The sequence below is a fragment of the Loxodonta africana genome, chromosome 3 (genome assembly GCF_030014295.1).
Source record: "Loxodonta africana isolate mLoxAfr1 chromosome 3, mLoxAfr1.hap2, whole genome shotgun sequence".
Lineage (NCBI taxonomy): Eukaryota > Metazoa > Chordata > Mammalia > Proboscidea > Elephantidae > Loxodonta > Loxodonta africana.
In genome coordinates this window covers 8900479-8924015 of record NC_087344.1, presented here as the reverse complement: position 1 = coordinate 8924015, position 23537 = coordinate 8900479, and the positions used below count along the sequence as shown (strand labels likewise).

General features: G+C 53.8%; 2 protein-coding genes across 3 annotated transcripts; both read right to left on the bottom strand.

Moving 5' to 3' along the window:
• Positions 1 to 37: 37 nt before the first annotated feature.
• KHSRP (KH-type splicing regulatory protein) lies at positions 38 to 10544 on the bottom strand. 2 transcript variants are annotated; one of them, XM_064280392.1, is made up of 20 exons: positions 10272 to 10544; positions 8348 to 8444; positions 7645 to 7683; positions 7294 to 7333; positions 6361 to 6410; positions 6000 to 6071; positions 5288 to 5345; positions 4813 to 4987; positions 4577 to 4675; positions 4132 to 4230; positions 3956 to 4058; positions 3643 to 3743; positions 3407 to 3551; positions 3163 to 3323; positions 2965 to 3074; positions 2226 to 2314; positions 1921 to 2121; positions 1731 to 1808; positions 1483 to 1643; positions 38 to 417 (listed from the first exon to the last, which is right to left on the bottom strand). In XM_064280392.1, exons 1-20 carry the CDS (start codon positions 10527 to 10529, stop codon positions 409 to 411), a joined length of 2145 nt encoding a protein of 714 aa, XP_064136462.1. In that variant the 5' UTR covers positions 10530 to 10544; the 3' UTR covers positions 38 to 408. The 2 variants fall into 2 exon arrangements, with proteins under 2 accessions (XP_064136462.1, XP_064136461.1); XM_064280391.1 differs by having other exon boundaries at positions 38 to 1643.
• Positions 10545 to 10610: 66 nt separating this feature from the next.
• SLC25A41 (solute carrier family 25 member 41) lies at positions 10611 to 22759 on the bottom strand. Its single transcript, XM_064279820.1, has 7 exons — positions 22598 to 22759; positions 21655 to 21810; positions 20549 to 20701; positions 20274 to 20381; positions 13566 to 13733; positions 13336 to 13483; positions 10611 to 12337 (listed from the first exon to the last, which is right to left on the bottom strand). The coding sequence occupies exons 1-7, from the start codon at positions 22757 to 22759 to the stop codon at positions 12153 to 12155; spliced, it is 1080 nt and encodes a 359-aa protein (XP_064135890.1). The 3' UTR covers positions 10611 to 12152.
• Positions 22760 to 23537: the final 778 nt, after the last annotated feature.

Below are 23537 nucleotides of genomic sequence, written 5' to 3'. Positions count from 1 at the left end.
CTGAAAAGCAGTTTCAGGAAGGCTGGGGGATAGAGACTTTTATATATATATATAATTTTATAGAATTTGTTTTGCTTTTGGTTTTTTTTTTTCTTTCTCTCTCTCTCTTTTTTGCAGAGATTTAGTCCTTGCTATCTTCTATGGCGGGCTCAACATGAAGGATCCCAATTTTGAAAGGAAAGGATGTGAGACACACAGAATATGCGAGAGAGCGAGAGCGCGGCCCGCGTGGGCCGTGAACTCTGGGGCCTCACAGCGAGGGCTCCCGTCACCCCCTGCGGCAGCCATCGCTCTCTCGCCAGACCAAAAAAAAAAAAAACAAACAAAAAAAAGCCCCAAACAAAACAAAATGGAAAAAAAAATAATAATAAAGATTTTCACAGATGAAGTAGTTCACATTCATTCGATTCATTGAGCCTGCGGAGAGGGAAGAGACAGGAATTGGTCACTACAGGGAGGGGAGGGAAGGCGGGGTGGGAGGCTGGAGGGGCAGTGGAGGGGCCCGCACAGCAGCGGCAAGAGGGTCAGAGGCCCTGTCCTGGGCCTGTAGACGTGTGTCCTGCTGGAAAGCCGCGCTCACTGCCTAGTCAGGCACTCCAGGGCCTGGCTCCTCGGTGGAGAGGGAGGACACACAGCAGGCACATCAGCGGGAGGAGAGAGCAGGGACCGCAGAGACAGAGAGCGAGAGCAGGGAAGCACTCAGGGTGGGAGAGGAGGGGTGCCCTTCGTCTGGAGGAGGGTGGGCGGCTCCGGCGCGTCACAACATCAACATTTTCTGAGATCACGGTGTCCCCACAACACCCCTGTGAGGTAGGTTGGAAGGTGGCAACGATCGTCATGCCCACTTCACAGACAAGACTGGGACACAGCGGCGCGCGCGCACGAGCAGCGGGCGGGCAGGGGGTCACGCCCGCCGGTGGCCTTGGGCCGGGCGGCTCCCCTCATCCCCAGCAAGCCAGTGCTGACCCCACGCAGGGGCCGCCTGCAACACAGTCACTTGGACACGGGGAAAAATACCACGGGTTTAAAACTCCAAGAACAAAAGGTACAAAAATCAAAAAAGTAATGCAGAGAGGGGAAAACAAACTCTTTTTTCCCAAGTGGCCAGGTTTGAGTGAGTGAGTTGGAAGCCTGGATGGCGACCAACCCCCAAGGTGTCTGTTGCCCCCCCTCCCCCAGACTACCCACCAGTTCCAGAGTCCCGCCTGTGTCTTTCCAGGCGCTCCCCCCACGTCATGACAGCGTCACACAGGAACAAGCAGGCTGGCGATGGAGGCCTCTTCTTGAGCCTCTGGACCCAGCGCACACGCCCCCCGGCTTGCGGGGGCTCCCGGAGACCTCGGCCACGCGGCCCCACTGCAGGCATCAGGGACACACCCCGCAGGGGAAGGGGTTGCCGGCGCTACCCACTAAGGCAGGATGGACGGTGGCCGGGGGTTGGAAGGAGAAAGGAGGAGGAGGAGGGTGGCAGTTCCCACTTGCCTGCTGCTGTCCCTGCTGTGTGGGTGGAGGCTGGGGGCCGCCGGGGCCAGGGGTCTGTCCGTAGTAAGCGGCCTGCTGTCTGTAATATTCGGCCCAGGCGGCGCTATAGTCTGGCTGGGAGCCGGGGGGTGCACCCGGACCGCCTCCAGTGGCCACTTGAGCTGTGGAGGGAGCAGAGGTGAGTTGGGGGGCTATGGGGCTGACTGCCATCCCCTCACTGCACCACCCCCGCCCAGCTGCCCGCTTACCTTGCTTTTTGTAGTATTCTTCCCAGGCCTTCGTGTAGTCCTGCTGTGGGGGGGCTCCAGGCTGCTGCGGCTGCTGGCCTACGGGGAGAAGAGTTGCTAGAAAGGTCAAAGGGCAGCTCATTGATGGCAGCGGGTTCTCACCCCTTTCCCAACAAGGACTGGAGCCCCCTCCATTGCGCCACAGACTCACCAATCTTTTTGTAATACTCTTCCCAGGCCTTGGTGTAGTCCGACTGGCCGGTGGGTGGGGGCTGTGGAGGCTCGCCCTGAGTCGGGGGAGCCGCAGGGGCCGGTGCGGGGCCCGGTACGGGGCCCGGGGGCTGCTGGTAGTAGTGTGAGTAGTAGGCAGCCCAGGCAGCGTTGGGGTCTGCCGCGGCAGCAGCTGCTTTATCTGCCAGAGGAAGCGGAACAAGGGCTCAGAGGGGGAGTGCAGGCAGCCAGGTGCCCTCCAAGCTGGGCACCCGGCCCCTTCTGGCCTGGGAACCCGTTACTTACTTGGGTCATGAGGAGCAGGTGGTTGCCACTGGGGGTAGGTATTGCCCCAGCCCTGGGGTGGGTACTGGTGAGGAGGGGGGCCCCCGGCACTGCAGGATGAAAAAGAGGGAGACACACGAGCTGGGGTGCTTTCCTGGCTGTGGGGCCACTGCACTGAAGAGGTAGCAAGGATGGGCGAAGGGCTAAAGGTAAGAACAGGGCCAGAGGCCAGGCCCAGACCACCAGACTCAACAACTGGTGACACAAGGGGCTGGACTGTGCTGGCTCAAGGACATGAAACTCAAGTCCCCAAATTCACGAGGCACGAAAAGTACACGGCACAAGTGCGTTTACGGAGATTGGAATCAGAGCTGATCAAAATTTTTTATAAGTGTCTACTGAAAAATGAGAGTAATCCCTAGGCGATGCAAACCACACACGAGGCTGCTAACCAAAAGATTGATGGTTCGAGGTCACCTAGAGGCACCTGGGAAGAAATACCTGGCAATCTACCTCCAAAGTCAAGCAAAAACACCAGCCATGGAGCACAGTTTTACTCTGACACACACGAGATGGCCATGAGTTAAAGTCGACTCACAAAATCACGAGGCTGGCCTGACTAGTGCCTCAGGTCCCTAAGATCAGGGATCCTGAGGTGGGTGGGCCTCTGGGTGGTGAATGGAAATGGGTCCCACCACTCTTCCTGCCAGCACAGATGCCCCCATACCCCAAACGGCAGGAAGCTGAAAGGAATACTCACTGAGGGGGAGCCCCTGGTGGGCCCTGGTTGAAGGGCCCAGGGTTGAAAGGCCCCATTGGGCCGGCAGGGCCTGGTCCCCCTGGGCCAGGTCCGACTGGGCAGAGAGGACCCTGGGGGAAGGAGCACAGGATTGACGTCAGGGGTGGGAGACAGGCGCAGGAACAAACCCCAGCCCCACAAAGCCCTTCATGAGCCCACCTCGATCTTCTCCTCGATGAGCTGCTTGGCGTGGTCGATCTGCTGGGGCGAGCCCCGGATGATGAACAACTTGAAGTTGGGGTCCCCGTTTGGCGGCAGCTGCCGCGAGATCTCTACGAAGGCTCCTGTCTGCTGGTTTATGGCTTTCACGTTCTCGCCACCTGCAGGAGCAGCAAGCAGTGAAGGGGAGAAAAGGAGGGACAGGGGCACGGTGGGGGAAGTAACCGCGCGGGCGCACACTCACCTCGGCCGATGACGAGGCCGCACTTGTGAGTGGGGATGGAGAAGGTCATCTCCCCGCCAGGGGGGCCCCAGCTGCCTTGGCCTCTTCCCCGGCCCCGACCACCAGGGGGCATGCCTGGGCCACCTGGAGGACCGGGAGGACCGCTCTGCAAAATGAGGGGGCCATGTGAGCACAGGGGCCTCTGGGGCAGGGCCTGGCCAGCCCGCACCCTGGCCCCCGGTGTCCGGGTCACCTACCCTGAGGCTCTGGAGGAGGTCATTGATAATGCGGGCCGCGTGCTCACACCTGTCGGGGGGCCCCATTATGTGCGCGATCTTCTCAGGACCCGTCCCGTCATCTGTGACCGGCAGGGAGAACACAAGTGGAAAAGCAAAGCAAAACTCAAACCCCGTGCTACCGCCTCTCTGGGGCCAACACTACACCTCTCCAGGTGTCTGAGTGTCATGTGGGAGGGGGAGGAACAGACACACCCACGTGGTCGAACAGCCTAGAAGTGGGGCCAAGCAGCTTCAGAGCCGTACCCAGGGAGGCGGCCGGCCGGGCCCTGACCTTGTTTGAACTGTATCCGCACACCGGCGTCGTTCTGGATCTTCTTGATCATCTCCCCGCTCCGACCTATGACCACCCCGACTGAGTGCCTGGGCACCGGCACCTGCGGAGGGAGCCACTTCAGGGTCAACACCGGCCCGCTCCTCTGCTGCCCCCCGGGGGAGGCCTGCACTCACGTCGATGCCCCCGCCGATGCGTGACCCGTACTCATTCCGGTCCCCAAAGCCACCCTGGTCACGCTCCCGAAGGATGTCCATCACCATCTCACAGGCTTGCTGCAAACACACAGAGGCATGGTCCACGGAGCCCTTGCCCAGTGTCCCCACCACCCTCCACATTCCAGGGAACCAGGCTCAGGCCTGTCACATGTTCCAGGAGCCCCACACAGCGCCATGCTGGGCTCTTTCCGAGTGCCACGCCCACCGCACCCACAGTGCCTCCCTAATCGAGGCACTGCCAGCACCCCGTGTTCTGATGGAAGAGTGGGGGGCTTAGGCCACTCACTCAAGTCCAGACAGCTGGGAAGCAGTTGTCCCCTTGAAAAGCGCCCCACATCACGCCCGTCATCGGCCAAGGCAGGTCTCGAGAGCCGCCTGCCCCTCCACCCGGCGGCGCACTCACCTGCACTTTGTAGGGATCCCCAATGATCCGGAGAGGTTTGTCCACGTTCGTATTCTGGGCACCGTCCTGAATCAAAATCATCTTCACTCCGGCGCGTTCCTGCACCACGAAAGTTAACTGTGAGTGCTGGGCTGTCACACAGCCTCTGGGGGGCTACACGGGTGCAGGCGGGCACAGCCAGAAAGGATACCAGGCGCCAAGGGAGACGCAGACACAGGAAGGGGCCCCGCCCTCACCTGCAGCTGCTTGATCGTCTCCCCGCCCTTGCCGATGACCAGGCCGGCCTTGCCCGCAGGGATCATGATCTCCTGAACGGTCCCGTTCTGGCCCCCGTTGGCACTGTCGTGGAACTGCCCTGGGGGGCCGCCGCGACCCCGAGAGACGATGTCGTCTAGCATCATCTTTGCTTTCCTGGAAAGGTGAAATATGGGGTGCCACCATTTGACAACAGAGCAGATTCACGGGCCCATCCAACTCCAAAGGAAGGGTCCCCGACGAGTGGCTGACAGATAACAAGGAAGACAAGCAGTCACTGCTGCCATCCCCGAGGTGGCCCTGATCTTAGGATCCGGGGTACCCAGGCATCAGTGCAGCTCTCTGGAGAGAAGGGATTGAGGAGATGGCACGGGATTCTTCCCGACTTCCAGAGGGACCTGATTTAGAGGCCCAGGGACCGAGCGTCTCCCTCTCCTGGGGAAGCCAGGGACTTACTGGACAGACTCTGGGGCTCCTGTGAGGGACACACTGCGCTCGGGGAGGCCGCCGCTGTCTAGAGAGAAGAGGAGATAAGTCAGCACTCTCGCCAGTCTGCAGACACTAAAAAGGCCCTCCCTGCCACCACGCAGCAGCCTGGCAAATCCATTTACCTCCCCAACACCAGCAGGCTGCTCTAACCAAGGCCAAGAACTAGCAACTTAAAATTCAATAAACGGGCAAAACTTTTCAGGAAACAGATGGAGCGGAAGGAGAGGTAGATCCCAGAAAGCCCCAAATCTGGGCCGTGACCCTCCATGACCCCACGACCACCAATGAGCACCTGAGCACCCTCTACACCCGTAGCCCTTCAGACATTAGAGCAAACCCTCGGAAAGCACCGCCAAGCTGGTACCGAGCAGCTCAAAGATGTAGGTGAAAGAGTGAACAACATGGCCACCTGTGCTCATTAGAGCTCCCATTTAGAAAGCAACATAAAAGTTCACTGCAAGGATTCCTGTGTTTAATTCTACATCTTCCAGTCCCCATAAAATGAGAACAATCACAGATCCACCCCATGGGACGGTAACAGCTGAAACACTGCACTGAGCATGGTACACAATAAGCGCTCAGCAGACAACAGCTTGCTTCACTTGTACAGTCGCCACAAAAGTTAAGTGCGTGCAGCCAATCCCAGCCCCTGCCCAGGCAGGAACCCAGGTCCCCATACCTGGCGAGATCTGTACTTTGCAGCCGGAATCCTGCTGGATTTTGTTAATCTGTTCACCTCCTCTGCCAATGACTAGGGGGAGAGAAAAGTGGAAAGCCAACTGATGGAGGGAAGCCAGAGCCTGGAAGACTCTACGAGGCAGGGTTCCCAGCCCCGCTGATATTAAGGAGGATAGGAGCCATTTCAAGAGCTCCCCTGTCCTCCCAGAGAGGACGAAGAAGGGACAAATGAGAGCAAAGACAAGAGGCCCTTTCAGATCCACGGCTCCTGGGCTGGCAGCTCATGAGACACAATCCCCAAGAAGGGGAGATGATGGTGTCCCTCCCAAGGTAACGGGGACTGACTGCTGAGCCATACTTACTCAGTCCCACCATGCCATCTGGGACCCTGTACTCCTCTGTCAATGAAGTCCTGCAGAGAGAAACACAACAGTCAGTCCCGAGCAGGCAAGGAAAGCTCCAGAGGCCTCCTGGACAGAAGGCCCTGGCCCCTCTCAGCCACGGTCCCTGCTCCAGGGAGGACCACCCTCCATACTTGCAGCTTCAGATTCCGCTGCGTACAACTCAGGGACCAAGACCCCCCCAGAGGCCTAGCAGAGTCTGACCTCAGCACAGGTTCCCTTCTCCATGGCGGGGCACCTAGCCCCTCGAGGCCTCAGTTTCCCCAGCTGTGTCCCAAGAGAACTGACTGGTCTGGGTCAGTGTGGCCTGCAGACCAGCTCTATTCCGCTGACTCCAGCCAAGAACAAGCACTGAGATGCTGTAACAACAACCTCATGGGATCACTTTTACGTCTGCTTACTCTAAACGTAAAAACATCGGTTTTACACCATTCTCACTTCATTTTCTAATATGTCATTTTCGCTGTATCTCACAAAACTTTCAACCTGCTAAGAAGCAAAATTAAAATAGAATTGCTTGTGATAGACCAGGTCAGGTCCATTTAAGTCTATCTTGGACCACAAAAAAGCTCAACCAACGTGCAGGAAAAGTTATTTGCAGAAGACGGGTGAGAACAGAGTCAAGCCTTTCCTTGGGAGACAGATGCCTGTGTCCTACTGCTGCCCCCGCCCAATGAAGGAAGACCCAGGGGCTGAGACCACCCTTCCCCCATGACAGCTGATCGCTACAAGCCTCTCCCCCTCAGAAGCCCACAGAGGAGCAAAGGACTTGTGGCAGTGACTCTGGCCAGTCAGCCAAGTCCCCGAGCAGTGCAGCACCCTGACAGAGAAGTCCCACCCAAGTCCATCAGAAAGGCTGACAGGGAGCCAGTGGGCTCCCAAGCTGCATCTTACCTTGGGGGAGGGTGGATGGGCCCAAGTTGAGAACTGATCGCTGCAAAAAGAAAATCCAAAGGATTGGCCCGGCGCCTCTCTGGGAATCCGAAGACTGGACACAGCCCCGCCCCATGGCTCTGAGACGCCTGGAGCACCTGATGAGCACTGTGGGGCCATCTTCAGAGAAGCATATGCTTGAAGTACTTCTGCCTCAATTCTGGGGGTTCTGGGATCCCTCCAGCTCACAAACCCCAGATTATCAACATCCAGAGCCTCCAGAAAGGAGAGCCTTTTTGTTTCTCGCTCCCAGCCCCTAAAGCCCTCTCCACCCCTGGCACCACCCCCTGCCTGCACCCCCCGTGGACTTACAGTCTCCCTGGGCAGCCAGTTTCTTGCTCTCAGGCTGGTCTGTGAAAGAGGAAGGATGTCAATGGCAGCACCCACCCACCCACACTGCACCTCAGGCCTGATGCTGGTGCCACCTGTCCTGGCAAACAGCCCCCTCCTCACTCCCTGCCCCCAGTACTAGAGCTCAAATAGGTGGCTAGAAGAGACCAGCCCCGGAAGGGACCAGACGTCCCCCATCCTGCCACCAGCATCCAAGTCAAAAAGCCCTTTATAACCAGTGAACAATGATGGCGGCTGCCACGGGCCAGACCTGCCTGAGTCAGATGGAATCTGTGGAAAGGAGGCGAGGTCGATAATTTGGTTGACAATTTGGTTATCATTTTTGGCCACTGTGGGTGATGCCACAGGCCCCTGGGCCAGCCAAACTTTTGACTGGGCCTCCACAAAACTGCCCATGGGTTTGCAGCCTCCAGAAAAGGGAGGAAGGATCTTGAGAACTTCCACCCGGACCCCATCACAAACAATCCACCTTCGTCTCTGCTGATACCTCAGGATGGCAAGACCGAACAAAAAAAAGAACGAACAAAGCTAGGATTGCTGAGGCTTTAAAAGACCAAACAGCAGCGGTGCCCCCCACCACGCCAAGCCACCCTCAAACAAAGGCTCCTCGCTCTCTGTCCCGACGGCTCCCTCTTCCCACGCTAAAGCAGTGGCACGTAGTTACCTCCATCTTCCAACTGTCGCTTTTGGCCCCCAAAACCAAAATCGGGAGTGCTGTTATTCACTGTGGTAGCAGCATCGCCTCCAATCTTGGCTGCGATCTAGAAACAAAGTAGGAAACACAGTAGAGTTACCACCACACACCCCTCCACAGGACTCGGGTTGACTTCTCAGCATATCGCCGACTTATGACAAACTGTGGGTCTTGCTGCCGGGCCTGAGAGTGTCCCCCAACGTATTTAGAGAAGACTCCCTTGATTGAGACCTCCGAGGAGGAATTTTTTGATACAAACAAATTTCAACATTTCCTTTCACTCTCTCGATAGGCTAGGCCGTGGTCGGACTGTAACCCATGCTGACTGGACTCTGGAAGGAACAGAAGTTCTGGCGCTGGATGGGCCCGCAGGTCAGCTCCCTGAGGGGAAGCTTCCATTCTCACCGGAGCAGCCCCAACACAGAGCCAGAAGGCTGTGACTTTACTCCCGCTCTTCTGGGATGCTAACAGAGTACAACTTCCTGTCTCGCCCTCAAAACCTTTGGATTTAACACAACTCAGAAAAGATTTTGACTCAAAACTCACTGCCATGGAGTCCAATTCCGACTCACAGCGACCCTGTAAAGCTGCCCACCACGGCTTTCTCCCACTGAGCGCCTGGTGGGTTTGAAACACTGACCTTCTGGTTAACAGCTAAACACTTAACCTCTGCACCAGCCATCTGAAATTCTCAGCTGGACCAAAACTAAAGCCGCTTTGGGAATGGATGCTACATCTTAGCCATATGGAGAGTAACTTCAAATCAACCCCAATAAAGCAGCCAAGCTCAGACCAGGTTTTATTGCTGGGATGTTGTAAACTTCCCAAAGGAACACACACGGAGTTAAGGGTTTATCTCTTCACCTCTACCTGGTTTTTCTAGCGCTTACCTCGAGCCAAGGCTCTCAGCATGCCCACATAGGGCCTTATTCCACCCAACAGACGGCACCAAACCCCCCTCCAAAGCTGCCTCTGAATCGAGACAGTTCTGCGGGCGACCAGAGCAAACGCATGTTAGAACCCTGTCCCATGCGAGAGGTGGCGAAGCCACAGACCACACTGGGCAGTTCACCTACTGGGACCTCCCACCTTGGGAGGAGCCAGTCCTCAGTCCCGTAGGCATCTGGGCAACCCAGAGCGCTCTCACTCAGCCCAGCCGGGTCTACTTCCTGAAAGGGCGGCAAAGTCCTCTGGTTCTAGAGCTCCCCCCATCCTTGCAGACCATGAGGAGGCAGAGGCTGACAATGGAGCTGGGGAGGTCCGTCACACCAGCACATGACACCTCCATGTTGTCATCACGCCTCAAAACACTGGGGTGGGACCCTTCCCTCTTCCGCCAAGCCACAGAGCAGCTTTCCAGCCCAAAGCACGGTCCGAGCCAGCCCCTATGCCCACTGTGGCAGCAAAAAGATCCCCTGTCCACTTTCCACACTCAAAAAGCAGAACTTTTTTATTTTAACCACAAACCCCTTCTTTCAGAAAAGAGGCAGAAATGAAATTACGATGGGTGCAAAGATAGCCCTGATCGGGATGGAGGGCACAGCCAAGACCCCACCACGGCGAAGGAAGACCCTCTACTTCCAGCAGGGCGCAGCATACCCTTGTTTGTTCAGAGGTGGGGTCCCAAAGTGACTCTCCGAGCTGCGGGGCCCCCTGCACATCCCGGGGTCGCTCCTGGGGACCTGTACACGCCGCCTCCCCGTGCAGGGGGGGTTACCCGCGGGGAGTCCACCCGAAGCGCCGCGGGCCGGCCGGGCCCCAGCCTCCAGCCCCACGTGACCCCGCGGCGGCCCCGACCCCCCGCACGGCGACCCCGCGCGCGCGCACGTGACCCCCGCCCCCTCCCCCGCCCGCCCGCCCGCGCGCGCGCCCCTCAGGCCCGCGGCCTCCTCACCTGGCGGGCTCGCTGCACCGCATCGGCGAAGGCGTCCTTGCGGATTCCCGGGCCGCCACCGCCGGGCGGCTGCGAGGGGCCCCCGGCCGACCCTCCGCCCGGGCCGCCGCCGCCGGGGCCGCCGCCGCCCCGGTCCCCCGCGCCCGGCGGGCCTGAAGGAGGGCCTCCCCCGGCGCCCCCGGCTCCTCCGGAGCCCCCGCCCCCACCGGCGGGCGGCGGCGGCCCGGGCGGGGGTCCTCCCGTGCTGTAGTCCGACATGGCGCGGCGGGGCCGGGCCTGGCGCGGAGGCAGAAGCTGAGGAGGCGGCGGCGGCTCAACGCGGGAACAAGGCCTCGCTCCACACGGCCGCGGAGCACTCTGGGAGCCCAGCGGCTGGGAAGACGACGAGGGGGGAGGGGGAAGGGGGCCACCTCCTCCCGCCGGCGGCTTGACGGACGGCGGCGCCCGGCCAATGGGAAGCGCCCGCTGCTCCCCGGGCACCAATCGCGAGCTCTGAAGGCGCGCGGCCAATCGGGCAACCGCGAGAGGCAAGAGGCGGGAGCCAACCGAGTGATCGACAGCTCTAGGAGGCAATGGGTTGCGGGGGCGGGCAAATCGAGGCGATCCGAGAGGACGAGAGGTCCAATGAGGCTGGAATTCCAGAATCGCGGGGCGGCTTTGGGACCAGATTGACGGCTCCAAAGAGTGAAGTGGGCTGGGAAGATGGGCCTACGAAAGGGCTCTTTGAACGGGCTGGACGGGCACCCGGTGGATGGTCATGCCCGCCAGCCAATGAGTACACGTGGAAGGCGGTTCTTGTGAAGATTGCCAGCTAGTTTCATAAAATCCCCGACGAGCTCGGCCTGATGAGGTCGGATTTAGACTTGATTGCTTTCCCTGTTAACCAGAATCCTTTTCTAGCTGACGTCTAATGGCTATGTCCAATGGCTGAGCGGCGGGGGCGAGTCCTAGGTGACTGACGCCCCTGCGAGCAAATGGCAATGGAGGGGATGACCGTGCCTCGTTTTCGTGGGAGCCAGTGGAAGCACAGCTGCAGTGGGCGGGGCCGGCCCCGGACGGCGAGAGGGGATTGGCGGGAGCGGACGTGAATGGCAGGCGACGTGGGCAATGGTCACGGGATGCCCGAATTCAGGCCTGAAGGCTGGGTTGGCGCTCCCGGAGTCCAGCTGGGTAGACCCTGCACGCGGTCGGCTTGAGGCGTTGGACGTCGGATGCTTCCGGGGAGGGGTGGGGTGGCCCCAGGGAGAAGAAAACCTGGAGCTCTCCAGTACTCCCCTCTCTCCCCTGACCCTAGGGTTTAGAGCCGCAACTTCTCTCCAAGGACTCATAGAATCCCAGCTTCTCTACTTCCCTACAGAACTCAGGGGCCTAGGGCCGTCAGTCCCTCCAATGACCGGGGGATCCTAGCCTCTAATTCCCGCAGCACCACCTCTCCCTTCCTGGAAGGCCCCGGAATCGTAGGTTTCGATTCCAGGCCCTCAAGTTATCCCCTGAACCCACACAACATCCAGGCTCCCAGTTCCCCTTCAAGACCCGGGGACCTAAGGTCCCTTGCTTCCCTCCTGGGCCCGGGGATCCCAAGCACCCAGCTCCCCTCCGGCGCCCAAAGATCTGGCACGCTGGGCAGAAATCATTCTTTTATTCCTGGCCGTCTGCACGTCCGCCATTTCGCCCCTAATCCAGCGAGCCTGGTTGCACTTGGCAATATTCCAAACCACAGTCCCAGGCTGCTCCATGGGGAGAGGGCCTTCAGAATCTCCCGACCTAGGCTCCCAGCATGCTCTTTCCAAAAGCTGCCCTGCGCAGAGCCTGAGCCTGCAGGGCTCTTTGGGGCTAGGGGACGCCAGGCGCTCCTGTCCATTTCCACCCAGGGCCTGTTGCCTAGCTCACTGGCGAAACACCCAGAGTTTTCTTCATGACTTCGTACACCAGGTAGCTGATGCCGCCGGCGGGCAGCACCTTCAATAGCGTGGGGGTCATGCCTCGATACAGCCCCGGCAAGCCCTGCTGGGCCAGGATCCGCTGAAAGACTCCGCACATTGTGGGATTTGAGCCCTCCACAGTGTCTGTGGGGACAGGGCCGAGTTCAAGATCCCAGCAACAATGGCCCAGCCTCTTGGGAGGCTGGAAAGTTGTGAGGTGTGTGTGTTGGGGGAGGGGGGAGTCCCAGGGCCAGGGGTCTGCACGGGTCAGTTGGGATAGTGTTTAAAAGATTTTTAGACAAAATGGATCAGTTTGTGGGGAATGAGAGGTTCGATTTGGGGAGCAGCTTTCAGGGTTTGTTTTAGGAAATAGTTCTGAAAACATCTGAGCATTATGAGGGAGAAAGCTTTTAAGATCTGCTAGGGGTTTTGGGAGCATGCTCAGGGATCATTTGGGGGACATTGTCAAGGTCAAGGTGGTGGGCTATGGGTCTGTTTTGAGGTTCGGGGGCAGTGAGTCCATTTGGGGTATCAGATCTGGGGAGTTCTTAGGGTAGTGGGGGAAATAGATATGAGTTTTGGGGAGTCTAGAGGTCAGACATGGCAAATTTGGAAACTATTTATAGAACCGTTTGAGGCCTCAGTCTGGTTTGGAGAAGTTGGGTCATTTTGGGGGTTATCCATCTTAGGGTCAGAAGTCTCTGGTTGGTGCAAGTGGTTAACGCTCTCCGTTGCTAACCGTTAGGTTCGAGGTCCACCCAAAGGCACCTCAGAAGACAGGCCTGTCGATCTACTTCTGAAAAGTCAGCCACTGAAAACCCTATCGAGCACAGCTCTGCTCTGATACATGCCAGGTCTCCATGAGTCAGAATCTACTTGGTGGCAACTGGTTTGTCTTGGGGTCAGTATGGGAAGCCTGGGTCACATTTGGGGAGCGAGGGTAATTTGGGGACAGATGTTTTCATGACTTTTAGGGACTGGGCTCAGATTTGGATGTGAGTACAGGTTTTGATGGGTTTGGCAGCCAGGATGCAAAGGCAGCCAGGATCCGATATGGAGAATTTGGGGATCTGTTCTGGGGGCTGAGAAAATTCAGAGAGTCAGGGGCAGGGAGACCTTGGCCATCAGGGGGCCAGGCTGACCTTGAGCCTGCATCCTGGTGCGCACCAAGGTCAGCGGGTAACTGGCCATCTGGCCACAGGTGGTGGACAGCGTCACGGAAGACAAGCTGACCAGGCCGCTGGGGTCCTCCATGTCCCTGCCTGACTTCTGCCAGAGGCACCGCATCATCTGCAAGGGGACAGGACAGGGAGAGAGTTCACCCTGGGTCTGGGCCCTGGTCACCCCGCCACTCCCTCGGTGGGACCCCCACCTCGTAGATGGCCAGGTCGGTGCAGGCATAGGGGACGATGCCCAGCATGTTGGGCAGGTAGCCGCGGTAGAAGGCACGGGGCCCCTCCTTCTCCAGGATCTGCCGAGCACAGTCCCGCAGCCCCTTGTATTGGCCCGTCCGGCGCAGGGTCAGCCGTGTCTTCAGCACCTGGGGAGGAGGGAAGATGAGGTGGCTCGTTTGACTTAATCCTCTTAGTGACTGTCCTGGATTGAATTGCGTATCCCAAAGATACTTGTTGTAAATCCTAACCCCTGTACTTGTGGATGAAGGCACTCTGGTGGTGCAGTGGTTAAGCCAACCGAATGGTTGCCGATGGAAAGGTCAGCGGTTCCAACCCGCGTAGCGCTTCTTCTCCGTCACATGGAGTCACTATGAGTCGGAATCATCTGGCTGGCAATGGACAACAACATACTTGTGAATATAATCCCATCTGGATATAGGGTTTTCTTTGTTATGTTCCTGAGGCCAGATCAGTGTATGGGGTATTTTAAACCAATCACTTTTGACATATAGAAACACCAGATTAGACACAGAGATGAGCAAGGACACGTAGACAGGGAGAGATTGATGTCCCACGGAGATCTCTGAAAAGCCCAGGAAGAGAAGCTGAAAGAGACAAGGACTTCTCTTTCCACAGAGAAAGAAAGCTTTCCACTAGATCCAGTGCCCTGAATTCAGACTTCTGCCCTTGTGGCACAAATGGTTAAGTGCTTAGCTGCTAACCCAAAGGCTGAAGGTTCAAACCCACCCAGCGGCTCTGCAGGAGAAAACCCTGGAGATCTGCTCCTGTAAAGATTATTGTTGCTGTCAGGTGCCAGCGAGTCGGTTCTGAATCACAGCGACCCTGTGTACAACAGAACAAAACTTTGCCTGGTCTTGTCCCTAGAAAACCCTATGGGGCAGTTGTCCCCATCTTGCAAATGAGGAGACAAGCTCAGCAAAGTGAGCTGAGTTTCGAACCCAGAACTGTCTGCTCCCTTAGCCTGCGTCTGCTCCCACCCAGGGCTGTGAAACTCAAAAGCCAACAGAGGTCAGGAGGGCGAGGGAGGCCACGGGAGCTGAGTGGGGTCTGGGGTGGCTTCAGCTCATCTCCACCCAGACTATGCGTTGTGGGAGTAGGGCCCTAGGGGTCCAGAACAGCCAGTTTTCCCAAAGGAGCCAGAAATCTGAATTTTTAGAGAATGTCCCAATATCAAAATATTGAGTTTACAATTGCACAAAAGATAAAGGACCTAGAGTGATAGGGAGAATTCTAAGGTGGTCCCCAAGATTCCTGTCCCCTGGAGCAGGTGGGATATGTGCCCTGTATAATGTCCCTCTCCCGCTCTGAGCATGAGTGGGATGTGTGACTATGAGGGCTAGCAATCCCCTGATTAGGTTACCTTATATTGAAATGGTGAAGGGATTTCTGCAGATGTAATTAAAGTCCCTAATCAGTTAACTTTTAAGTTAATCAAAAGTTATCCTCCGCATTCCTGAGGTTCACCCTTCGGCGAAAGATTAGACAAGTCTACAGGGCAAACAATAACACGTGAGGAACGGGCTTCTTAGTTCAATCACGTATGTGAGTCTAAATGGGCACACCAGCCCAAAAGCAAAGAAGGTAGGAAGGGCTAGGAGAACTGGACAAATGGAAACAGGAAACCCAGGGTGGAGAAGGGGCGAGAGTTGTCACTTCGTGGGGTTGGCAACCAATGTCACAAAACAATTTATATATTTTTTAATGAGAAACCAGTTTGCTCTGTAAACCTCAGTGGGCCCGACCTAATCAGGTGAGCCCTTTAAAAGAGAGCCTAATAAAATGATGCGCATAAAGAGTGTGCTTCTTTGTTCAAGTAGATACAGGAGGTTAAACAGGCAGCTCCTGTCCGGAGGCAAGATGAGAAGGCAGAAAGAGATAGGAGCTTGTGGAATGGACACAGGAAATCCAAGGTGGAAAGGAGGAGTAACTAGGATCAGATAACAATGTGTGTATAAATTTTTGTATGAGAAACTAACTTGAGCTGTAAACTTTTACTTAAACCACAATTAAAAAAAAAGTTTATCACCAGAGGTTGAAGAAATCGGACAGGCTTGAAACAGCGGAGAAAAATTTCTGTTGGTCATGTTTTTTTTTCTTATATAGCTCCTTCTTGTCTAGGGCTTTATTTTTTTGTAATTATATTTACTTTGTTGTTGTGAGAATACACACCAATTCGACTGTTTCAGTATGTACAATTCAGTGACATTGATTACATTCTTTAAGTTGTGTGACCCCAGTTAGCATAACCTCACTGCTCCCCTAAGGTTCCTATCTAATTTTTCAAGGACTCTAATCAATTCGATCCCACATATTTCTGTTGGCCTTAAAGGAGCAAACTGACATGTTGTGGAGAAGGCCACAAGGCAGGAATGGCGGGTAACCTTAGGAGTTTAGGGCCTGTGGTGAAATGAGTTTCTTTACGAGGGCTTTTGCCTTGGTTCTTTGGAAAAACAGATTTTTTCCCTAAACCCTGAAGAGTTACCCTTGCCCTAGTTTTCTACCCCAGAGCATTTGTTACTTTTGTCTGGGTTGATTGGCAGGCTGTAAACATCTTGGTTTGGTATTTTTTGTCTGGACCTAGACAGCAACCTGCCCTGTGATTGGTATGTACCTTGCAGGGATTGGTCAACAGACTATGCAAATGAGAATAGTTGTAGCCTACTATGCAAATGAAGTATCTGTCACCTACTGGGGTGGGTTGGGAGGGCTATGCCTTGAAAATGGCAAGGAGTTTGTGTGTTTAAGCAGCCATCCCCACGAAGGTCTTTGAGAGAGAGAAACAAGCAGGAAGAAAAGCAGAAGGAGAGAGGAGGTATGGAACCTCCTTAAAGAGCTGTGACATAGCCAAGGGCTCTAATACTGAAGACAGCGAGAAGCCCGAAAGGGGCTCACTGGCAGAGCTGGTGGTGACAGACTGCGGGGCCAAGAGAAGGCCTGCACAGTCAAGAGGAGCTGAGAGAGCTGTCCTGTACTGAAGAAGGGAGACTTTGCCTACATACTTTCTGATCCTAGTCCTGAGTTGTACCCTGTTCCTTGATAAACCACTGAACTGTACGTGTGGTCTGTGACTTCTGTGTGCACGTGGTCCTATGCATCCCCATGATAGGTTATGGATCGGACTGTTGTGACCCAGAGGGTTTTCATTAGCTGATTTTCAGGAGATCACCAGGCCTTTCTTCCTAGTCCATCCTAGTCTGGAAGCTACGCTAAAACCATTCGAGCAACACGCAAGCCTCTATTGACAGATGAGCATTGGCTGGGAATGGAACCCGGGTCTCCCGCATGAAAAGCAAGAGTTCTACCACTGAACCACCACTGCCTCATCGACAAGATACATATAGTCTCTAAATTTATAGATTGGACACTGTTATGGATTGGATTGTGTCCCCCAAAAATGTGTATCAATCTGGCTAGGCCATGATTCCCAGTAGTGTGGTTGTCTACTGTTTTGTCGTCTGCTGTGATTTTCTTATGTCTTGTAAGTCCTATCACTATGATGTTAACTAAATGAATTAGCCGCAGTTGTACTGATGAGATCTACAAGATTAGGTAGTGTCTTAAGCCAATCTCTTTTCAGATATAAAAGAGGGAACTGAGCAGAGAGACAGGGGGACCTCATAAAGCAGTGCCTGGAGCATAGCATGTCCTCTGGACCTGAGGTTCCTATGCAGAGAAGCTCCTAGACCACGGCAAGATTGATGAGAAGGACCTACTTCCAGAGTCGACAGAGAGAAGAAAGCCTTGCCCTGGAGCTGGTGCCCTGAATTTGAACTAGCCTACTGGACTGTGAGAGAATAAATGCCTGTTTGGTAAAGCCATCCACTTGTGGGATTTCTGTTACAGCAGCACTAGATAACTAAGACACCATCTCACTTAAAATACCGAGAGATGTTTTTGTTTTCATAGCTGGACAAGTTGATCCTAAAGTTCATATGGACCAATCAAAAGAACAAGGGGATACTCCATGGTTTTAAGTCAGAAAAGATGTATGTCAAGGTTGTATCCTTTCACCATACTTATGCAATCTGTATGCTAAGCAAATAATCCTAGAAGCTGAATTGTCATGGTGTCAGGATTGGAGGAAGACTCATTAACAACCTGCAATATGCAGATGACACAGCCCTGCTTGCTGAAAGTGAAGAGGACTTGAAGCACTTACTGATGAAGATCGAAGACTACACCCTTCAGTATGAATAACACCTCAACATAAAGAAAACAAGAATCCTCACAACTGGACCAATAAGCAACATCATGATAAACAGAAAAGATTGACGTTAAATGGAGAAAAGCTTGAAGTTGGCAAGGATTTCATTTTACTTGAATCCACAATCAACACCCGTGGAAGCAGCAGTCAAGAAATCAAATGTATTGCACTGGGCAAATCGTCTGCAAAAGACCTCTTTAAAGTGTTAAAAACCAAAGTTGTCACTTTAAGGACTAAGGTGCACCGGACCCAAACCATGGTATCTTTAATCCCCTCATGAGCATGCCAAAGCTGGATAACGAAGAACTAATGCCTTTGAACTATGGTGTTGGTGAAGAATATTGACTATACCATGGACTGCCAGAAGAATGAACAAATCTGTGTTGGAAGAAATACAGCCAAAAAAGCTCCTTAGAAGCAAGGATGGCAAGACTTCATCTCGCTTTGCACATGTTATCAGGAGGGACCAGTCCCTGGAGAAGAACATCATACTTAGTAGAGGCTCAGCAAAAAAGAGGAAGACCCTCAGTGGGATGGATTGACACAGTGGCAGCAACAGTGGGCTCAAACATAGCAACAACTGTGAGGATGGTACAGGACTGGGCAGTGTTTCATTCTGTTGTAAATGGGGTCGCTGTGAACTGGAACTGCCTTGAAGGCACCTAACAACAACAACCAATATATGAGAATAGCTTGGAAAACTAAGAAGAACAGTGAAAAAGAATTATTATAAAACATGCTATCAAGTCTTAGAAATAAGGACTAGTACGTGAACAGACACCTTTGCAACAAGAAGAGAATGGCCACAGATAGACCCAATACGTGTAGGAATTTAGCAAATTACCAAGGGGACATCTTGGTTCATTGTGGAGAAAGGGTGAACCACCCAATAAATGGTGCTGAGATGATGGGTAGCCATCTGGAATAAAAGTTTTATATATATCTTACATCCTTCCAGAAAATGGAGCTGGAACTAGTTTTTTAAAAATAGTATGTAGGACCAAATACATTGCGTCTATGATTCAGATATTCTGCCATGATCCATAGGGTTTTTGTTTTTTTTGTTGTGCTTTAGGTGAAAGTTTATAGCTCAAGTTAATTTCTCATACAAAAATTTATACACATATATGTCTCTGGTTGCAATCCCTACAATGTGACAGCACACTCTCCTTTTCACCCCACATTTCCCATGTCCGTTCAACCAGCTCCTATCCCTCTCAGCCTTCTCATCCCTCCTCCGGACAGGAGCTGCCCATTCAGTCTCATGTATCTACTTGAACTAAGAAGGCCGCTCTTCACGAGCATCATTTTATGTTTTATAATCCAGTCTAATCTTTGTCTGAAAAGTTGGCTTTGGAATGGTTTTAGCTCTGGGTTGACAGAGAGTCCGGGGGCCATGTCTTCTGGGGTTCCTCTAGTCTCAGTCAGACCATTAAGTCTGGTGTTTTTATGTGAATTTGAGTTCTGCACCCCATTTTCTCCTGCTCCGTGAGGGACTCTCTGTTGTGTTCCCTGTCAGAGTGGTCATTGGTGATAGCCGGCCACCATCTAATTTTTCTGGTCTCAGGATGATGGAGTCTCTGGTTTATATGACCCTTTTGTCTCTTGAGCTGATATTTTCCTTATGTCTTCAGTGCTTTTCATTCTCCTTTGCTCCAGGTGGGTTGGGACCAGTTGATAAATCTTAGGTGGCCACTTACCAAAGTGGGATGCAGAACATTTTCTTAATAAACTTTGTTATGCCAGTTGACCTTGATGCCCCCCAAAACCATGGTCCCCAGACCCTCACCCATAGGACTTTTAATGATTTCATTCTACTTGGATTAACAGTCAATGCCCATGGAAGCAGCAGTCAAGAAATCAAATGACATATTGCATTGGGCAAATCTGCTGCAAAAAACCTCCTTAAAGTGTTAAAAAGCAAAGATGTCATTCTGATGACAAAGTGTACCTGACCCAAGCTGTGGTCTTTTCAGTCACCTCATTTGCATATGAAAGTTGGATAATGAAAAAGGAAGACGGAAGAAAAATTGATGCATTTGAACTGTGGTGTTAATGAAGAATATTGAATATACTGTGGGCTGCCAAAAGAACAAATTAGGTGAAATGCAACCAGAATGCTCCTTGGAAGCAAAGATGGCGAGACTTTGACTCACTTACTTTGGATATGTTATTGGGAGGGACTAATTGCCAGGAAGGACATCATGTTTGGTAAAGTAGAGGGCGAGCGAAAACAAGGGAATCCCTCACTGAGATAGATTGACGCGGTGGCCTTATCACCAAGAATCCAAGCCAACTTGATAGCAACTAACAATAAAATAGAGATAATTCCAGTGTCCCATGGGATTTTTTCGAGACTTGAACAAGGTGGCGTATGCATGGTATATGGTAGCTGCTCAGCGGATGGAAGCTGTGATGATTTTCATCTCATTTCATGTCTGTGGGGCAGGCTCTGTCTTACCTCCATGGGGTTGATGAGAGTCTGGGAGATGGCCACAGCTAGGGAGCCAGCAAGGATGCGTTCCTGGAATGGTGGAGTCCCATGTGTGGTGCAGAAGTAATTCTTACACTAGGACAGGAGAGAGGGGTGTAAGGGAAGCTAACCCTCTTCCTGCCTCAAACCCACCCTAGGGAAGGGGCCTGGGGCTTGGAGGGCAAAGTGTGCCTTGGATGAAGACCTGGACTTGTGGGGTTTGGACTTGAGGGAGGGACTGGGTAAAGCAGACCATTCCCCACCTGCTCAAAGGCCGAGAACTTGATGGCGTACTCAGGGGCGATCTTGAGCACGTTCATACCATTGCCTCGCCATAGGGAGCGGAAGCCCCCCTCCTGTACCATGCTCTGTAGCCCCCCCAGCAGGTTCATGAGGTTGGTCTTAGAGGAGTAGACCTGAGGGTAGAAAGGACCCTTGCCCTTTGAGGAGCCTCCTACCCCATCTCCATCCACATCCCAGCCTGGGGCTCAACCCCACCTGCCTTTAGCCAGCCCAGCTCCAATCCTATCCCCATCCCATTGGAATTCTATCCTCAACTCCTTCCCTGGCTTTTCATAGAATTCTGTAACCCATTCCTGTTGCCTTTCTCAACCCAGACCCAAACCCAGCCCGAACTCACGTTTTCATCTCATCCCTCATCTCCTCTCCAGTACTATTTTGTCTTCAAACCCATCCAGAGAACCCATCCCCAATTTCATGGTCCCTAACTCCAATCCTTTCCCAGTGCTGATCCAAGCCCCTGGTACCGTTCTCTCAACTCCTTCCTCAACTCAACTCCATGTTCCATCCACATCAGCTCCACCTCAATTCTTTGATCCTCAGCTCCAACCCTTGTCTAGTGCTGACCTCAGTCCCTGACACCATTCTCCCCACTCCTTCCCAACTCAACTCCATGTCCCGTCCATATCAGCTCCACCTCAATCCTCTGATCCCCATCACCAACCCTTGTCTGGTGCTGGTCCAAGTCCCTGGTACCATTCCCTCAACTCCTTCCCCCACTCAGCTCCATGTCCCATCCACATCAGCTCCACCCCAGTTCCCTAATCCCCAACTCCAGCCCTTGTCCAGTGCTAATCCCAGTTCTTGGTACCATTGTCTCAACTCCTTCCCCCACTCAGGTCCATGTCCAGTCTGCATCAGCTCCACTGTCATCCACGGCTCCAACCTCAACCTCCACCCTCATCTCTATTCAGCTTTCTTCCCAACTGCATCCCCTGTCCCGGCCCCACCCTCATACCTATTTCCAACAGTACCCCCAGCCCATCCTGAAGCCCAGTTCCACATCTCCAGCCATCCCCGCCCCGTCCTGTCCCCAGTGGCTGCACCGCTGTGTCCTCCACCTCCACACCTGCATGTACACCTTGGCTCGATCCAGAGGGGCCGTGCCGGTGCGAGACACGGCCCCAGCCACTGCGCCCGAAAGTAGAAACTTCCACCAGGTCCGGTCGTTGTCCATTTCCAGGACATCCACAGGGACCATCAGCTGCTCGCCAGTGTCCAGCACCTGCAGGGCAGATCCAGCCCCCGCCCAGACTCAGTCCACCCTCCGCTCTTTGCCCAGGTACATCTCCAGGTGGAAGGCCCACCCTGGTCCCCACTGCTTCAAGGTGGGATTCTGGGCCAGCTTGGAGGGTGCTGTGGGTTGAATTGTGTCCACCTAAAAATACATATTGTAAATCCTAACCTCTATACCTGTGGTTAAGAAACCCTGGTGGCGCAGTGGTTAATTGCTCCACTGCTAACCAAAAGGTCAGCAGTTCAAACCCACCAGCTCCTCCTTGGGAGACAGATGTGGTGGTCTGCTTCCATAAAGATTTCAACCTTGGAAACCCTATGGGGCAGTTCCACTCTGTCCTGTAGGGTCACTGAATCGGAATCACCTCCACAGCTGTGGGTTTATACCCGTGGTTGTAACGTCATTTGGGAATGAGTTTTCATTACGTTAATAAGGCAGTATTAGAGTTTTATACCTCTTTTGCGACATAAAAGAGCAAGTTAAGCAAGCAAGCAACACAAACAGAGGGAAGGTACACACCCATGATCACCAAGGCACCGAGGAACATAAGCTGAAGGAGGCAGAGACCTTCCCCCAGAGCCGGTGCCCTGAATTTGGACTTCTAGCCTCCTGAGCTACAGGAAAATAAATTTCTGTTCATTAAAGCCACCACCTTGTGGTGTTTCTGTTACAGCCGCGCTAGAGAACTAAGACAGGGGTGACCCCCAGCATCGTGACCTTCTCCCCCTGCAGTTCCAGCAGGAGGCACTGCGGGACCTCTGCTTCCCAGACTCACCTGCTGCGATGAGACATGCTCGAGCTGGTTCTCAGGTACGTGCCCAAACACGTACCCGTACACATGCGTGCACCCTGAGTTCCGGGCAGGGGGCGGTGGTGGGGGTGGGGGCGGAGGTGGGGGTGGGGGCGGAGGTGGGGTTTTGCAGAGTAAGGCCTTCATCCTTCCAAACAGAGTGTGGACTCAAGAACAAGACTTGTGAGTTTCCCCAGGGTTAGCCCCATGGTAGCCTCTCTAAAAACCACTGAAGAGGGACTAGTGGGAGGGAGGGGAGTGCCTGGAAATTTGGGCACCTGGGGATGATGAGGTCACAGAGGTCCTTGTGACCTTGCTGGGTGTGGCAGGCAGGATAATGGTGCCCTTGAAAGATGTGCTAGTACCCAAAGCTTGTAAATATACGGCAAAAAAAAAAAAAAAAAAAAAAAACACATTGCCATGGATTCCAACTCATGGCGACCCCATGTGTTAGAGTAGAACTCTGCTCCATAGAGTTTTCTTGGCTGTAATCTTTGCAGAAGCGGATCACCAGACCTGTCTTCTGTGGTGCTGATGGGTGGGTTCGAACCACCAACTTTTAGGTTAGTAGCTGAGAGCAAACGGCACCACCCAGGGATCTTTCCATAAGGTCCCTGGGAGTTGCTGTCAAGCCAGTTCCGACTCATGGCAACCCCATGCTTTACAGAGTAGAACTGCTCCATTGGGTTTTCTTGGTTGTAATCTTTACAGAAAATACCATGGCTTGGTATCTTCAATCGCCTCATATGCATGCAAAAGCTGGACAATGAATAAGGAAGACGGAAGAATTGATGCCTTAGAATTATGGTGTTGGCGAAGAATATTGAATATACTGTGGACTGCCAGAAGAACGAACAAATCTGTCTTGGAAGAAACACAGCCAGAATGCTCCTTAGAAGCAAGGATGGTGAGATTTCGTCTTACA

What these genes read in the sequence shown, in the direction of transcription:
- KHSRP (XM_064280391.1), bottom strand. Translation starts at nt 10,529, where the DNA reads ATGTCGGACTACAGCACGGGAGGACCCCCGCCCGGGCCGCCGCCGCCC. An exon ending in ACTGGCTGCCCAGGGAGACT is followed by an intron (nt 7,334 to 7,644) that starts GTAAGTCCACGG and finishes TTCTTTTTGCAG; the next exon opens with CGATCAGTTCTCAACTTGGG. An exon ending in GGAGCCCCAGAGTCTGTCCA is followed by an intron (nt 4,988 to 5,287) that starts GTAAGTCCCTGG and finishes TCACCTTTCCAG; the next exon opens with GAAAGCAAAGATGATGCTAG.
- SLC25A41 (XM_064279820.1), bottom strand. Translation starts at nt 22,759, where the DNA reads ATGAAGGCCTTACTCTGCAAAACCCCACCTCCGCCCCCACCCCCACCT. An exon ending in AGTTCTCGGCCTTTGAGCAG is followed by an intron (nt 20,382 to 20,548) that starts GTGGGGAATGGT and finishes CTCCTGTCCTAG; the next exon opens with TGTAAGAATTACTTCTGCAC. An exon ending in CCGACCTGGCCATCTACGAG is followed by an intron (nt 13,484 to 13,565) that starts GTGGGGGTCCCA and finishes GTCCCCTTGCAG; the next exon opens with ATGATGCGGTGCCTCTGGCA.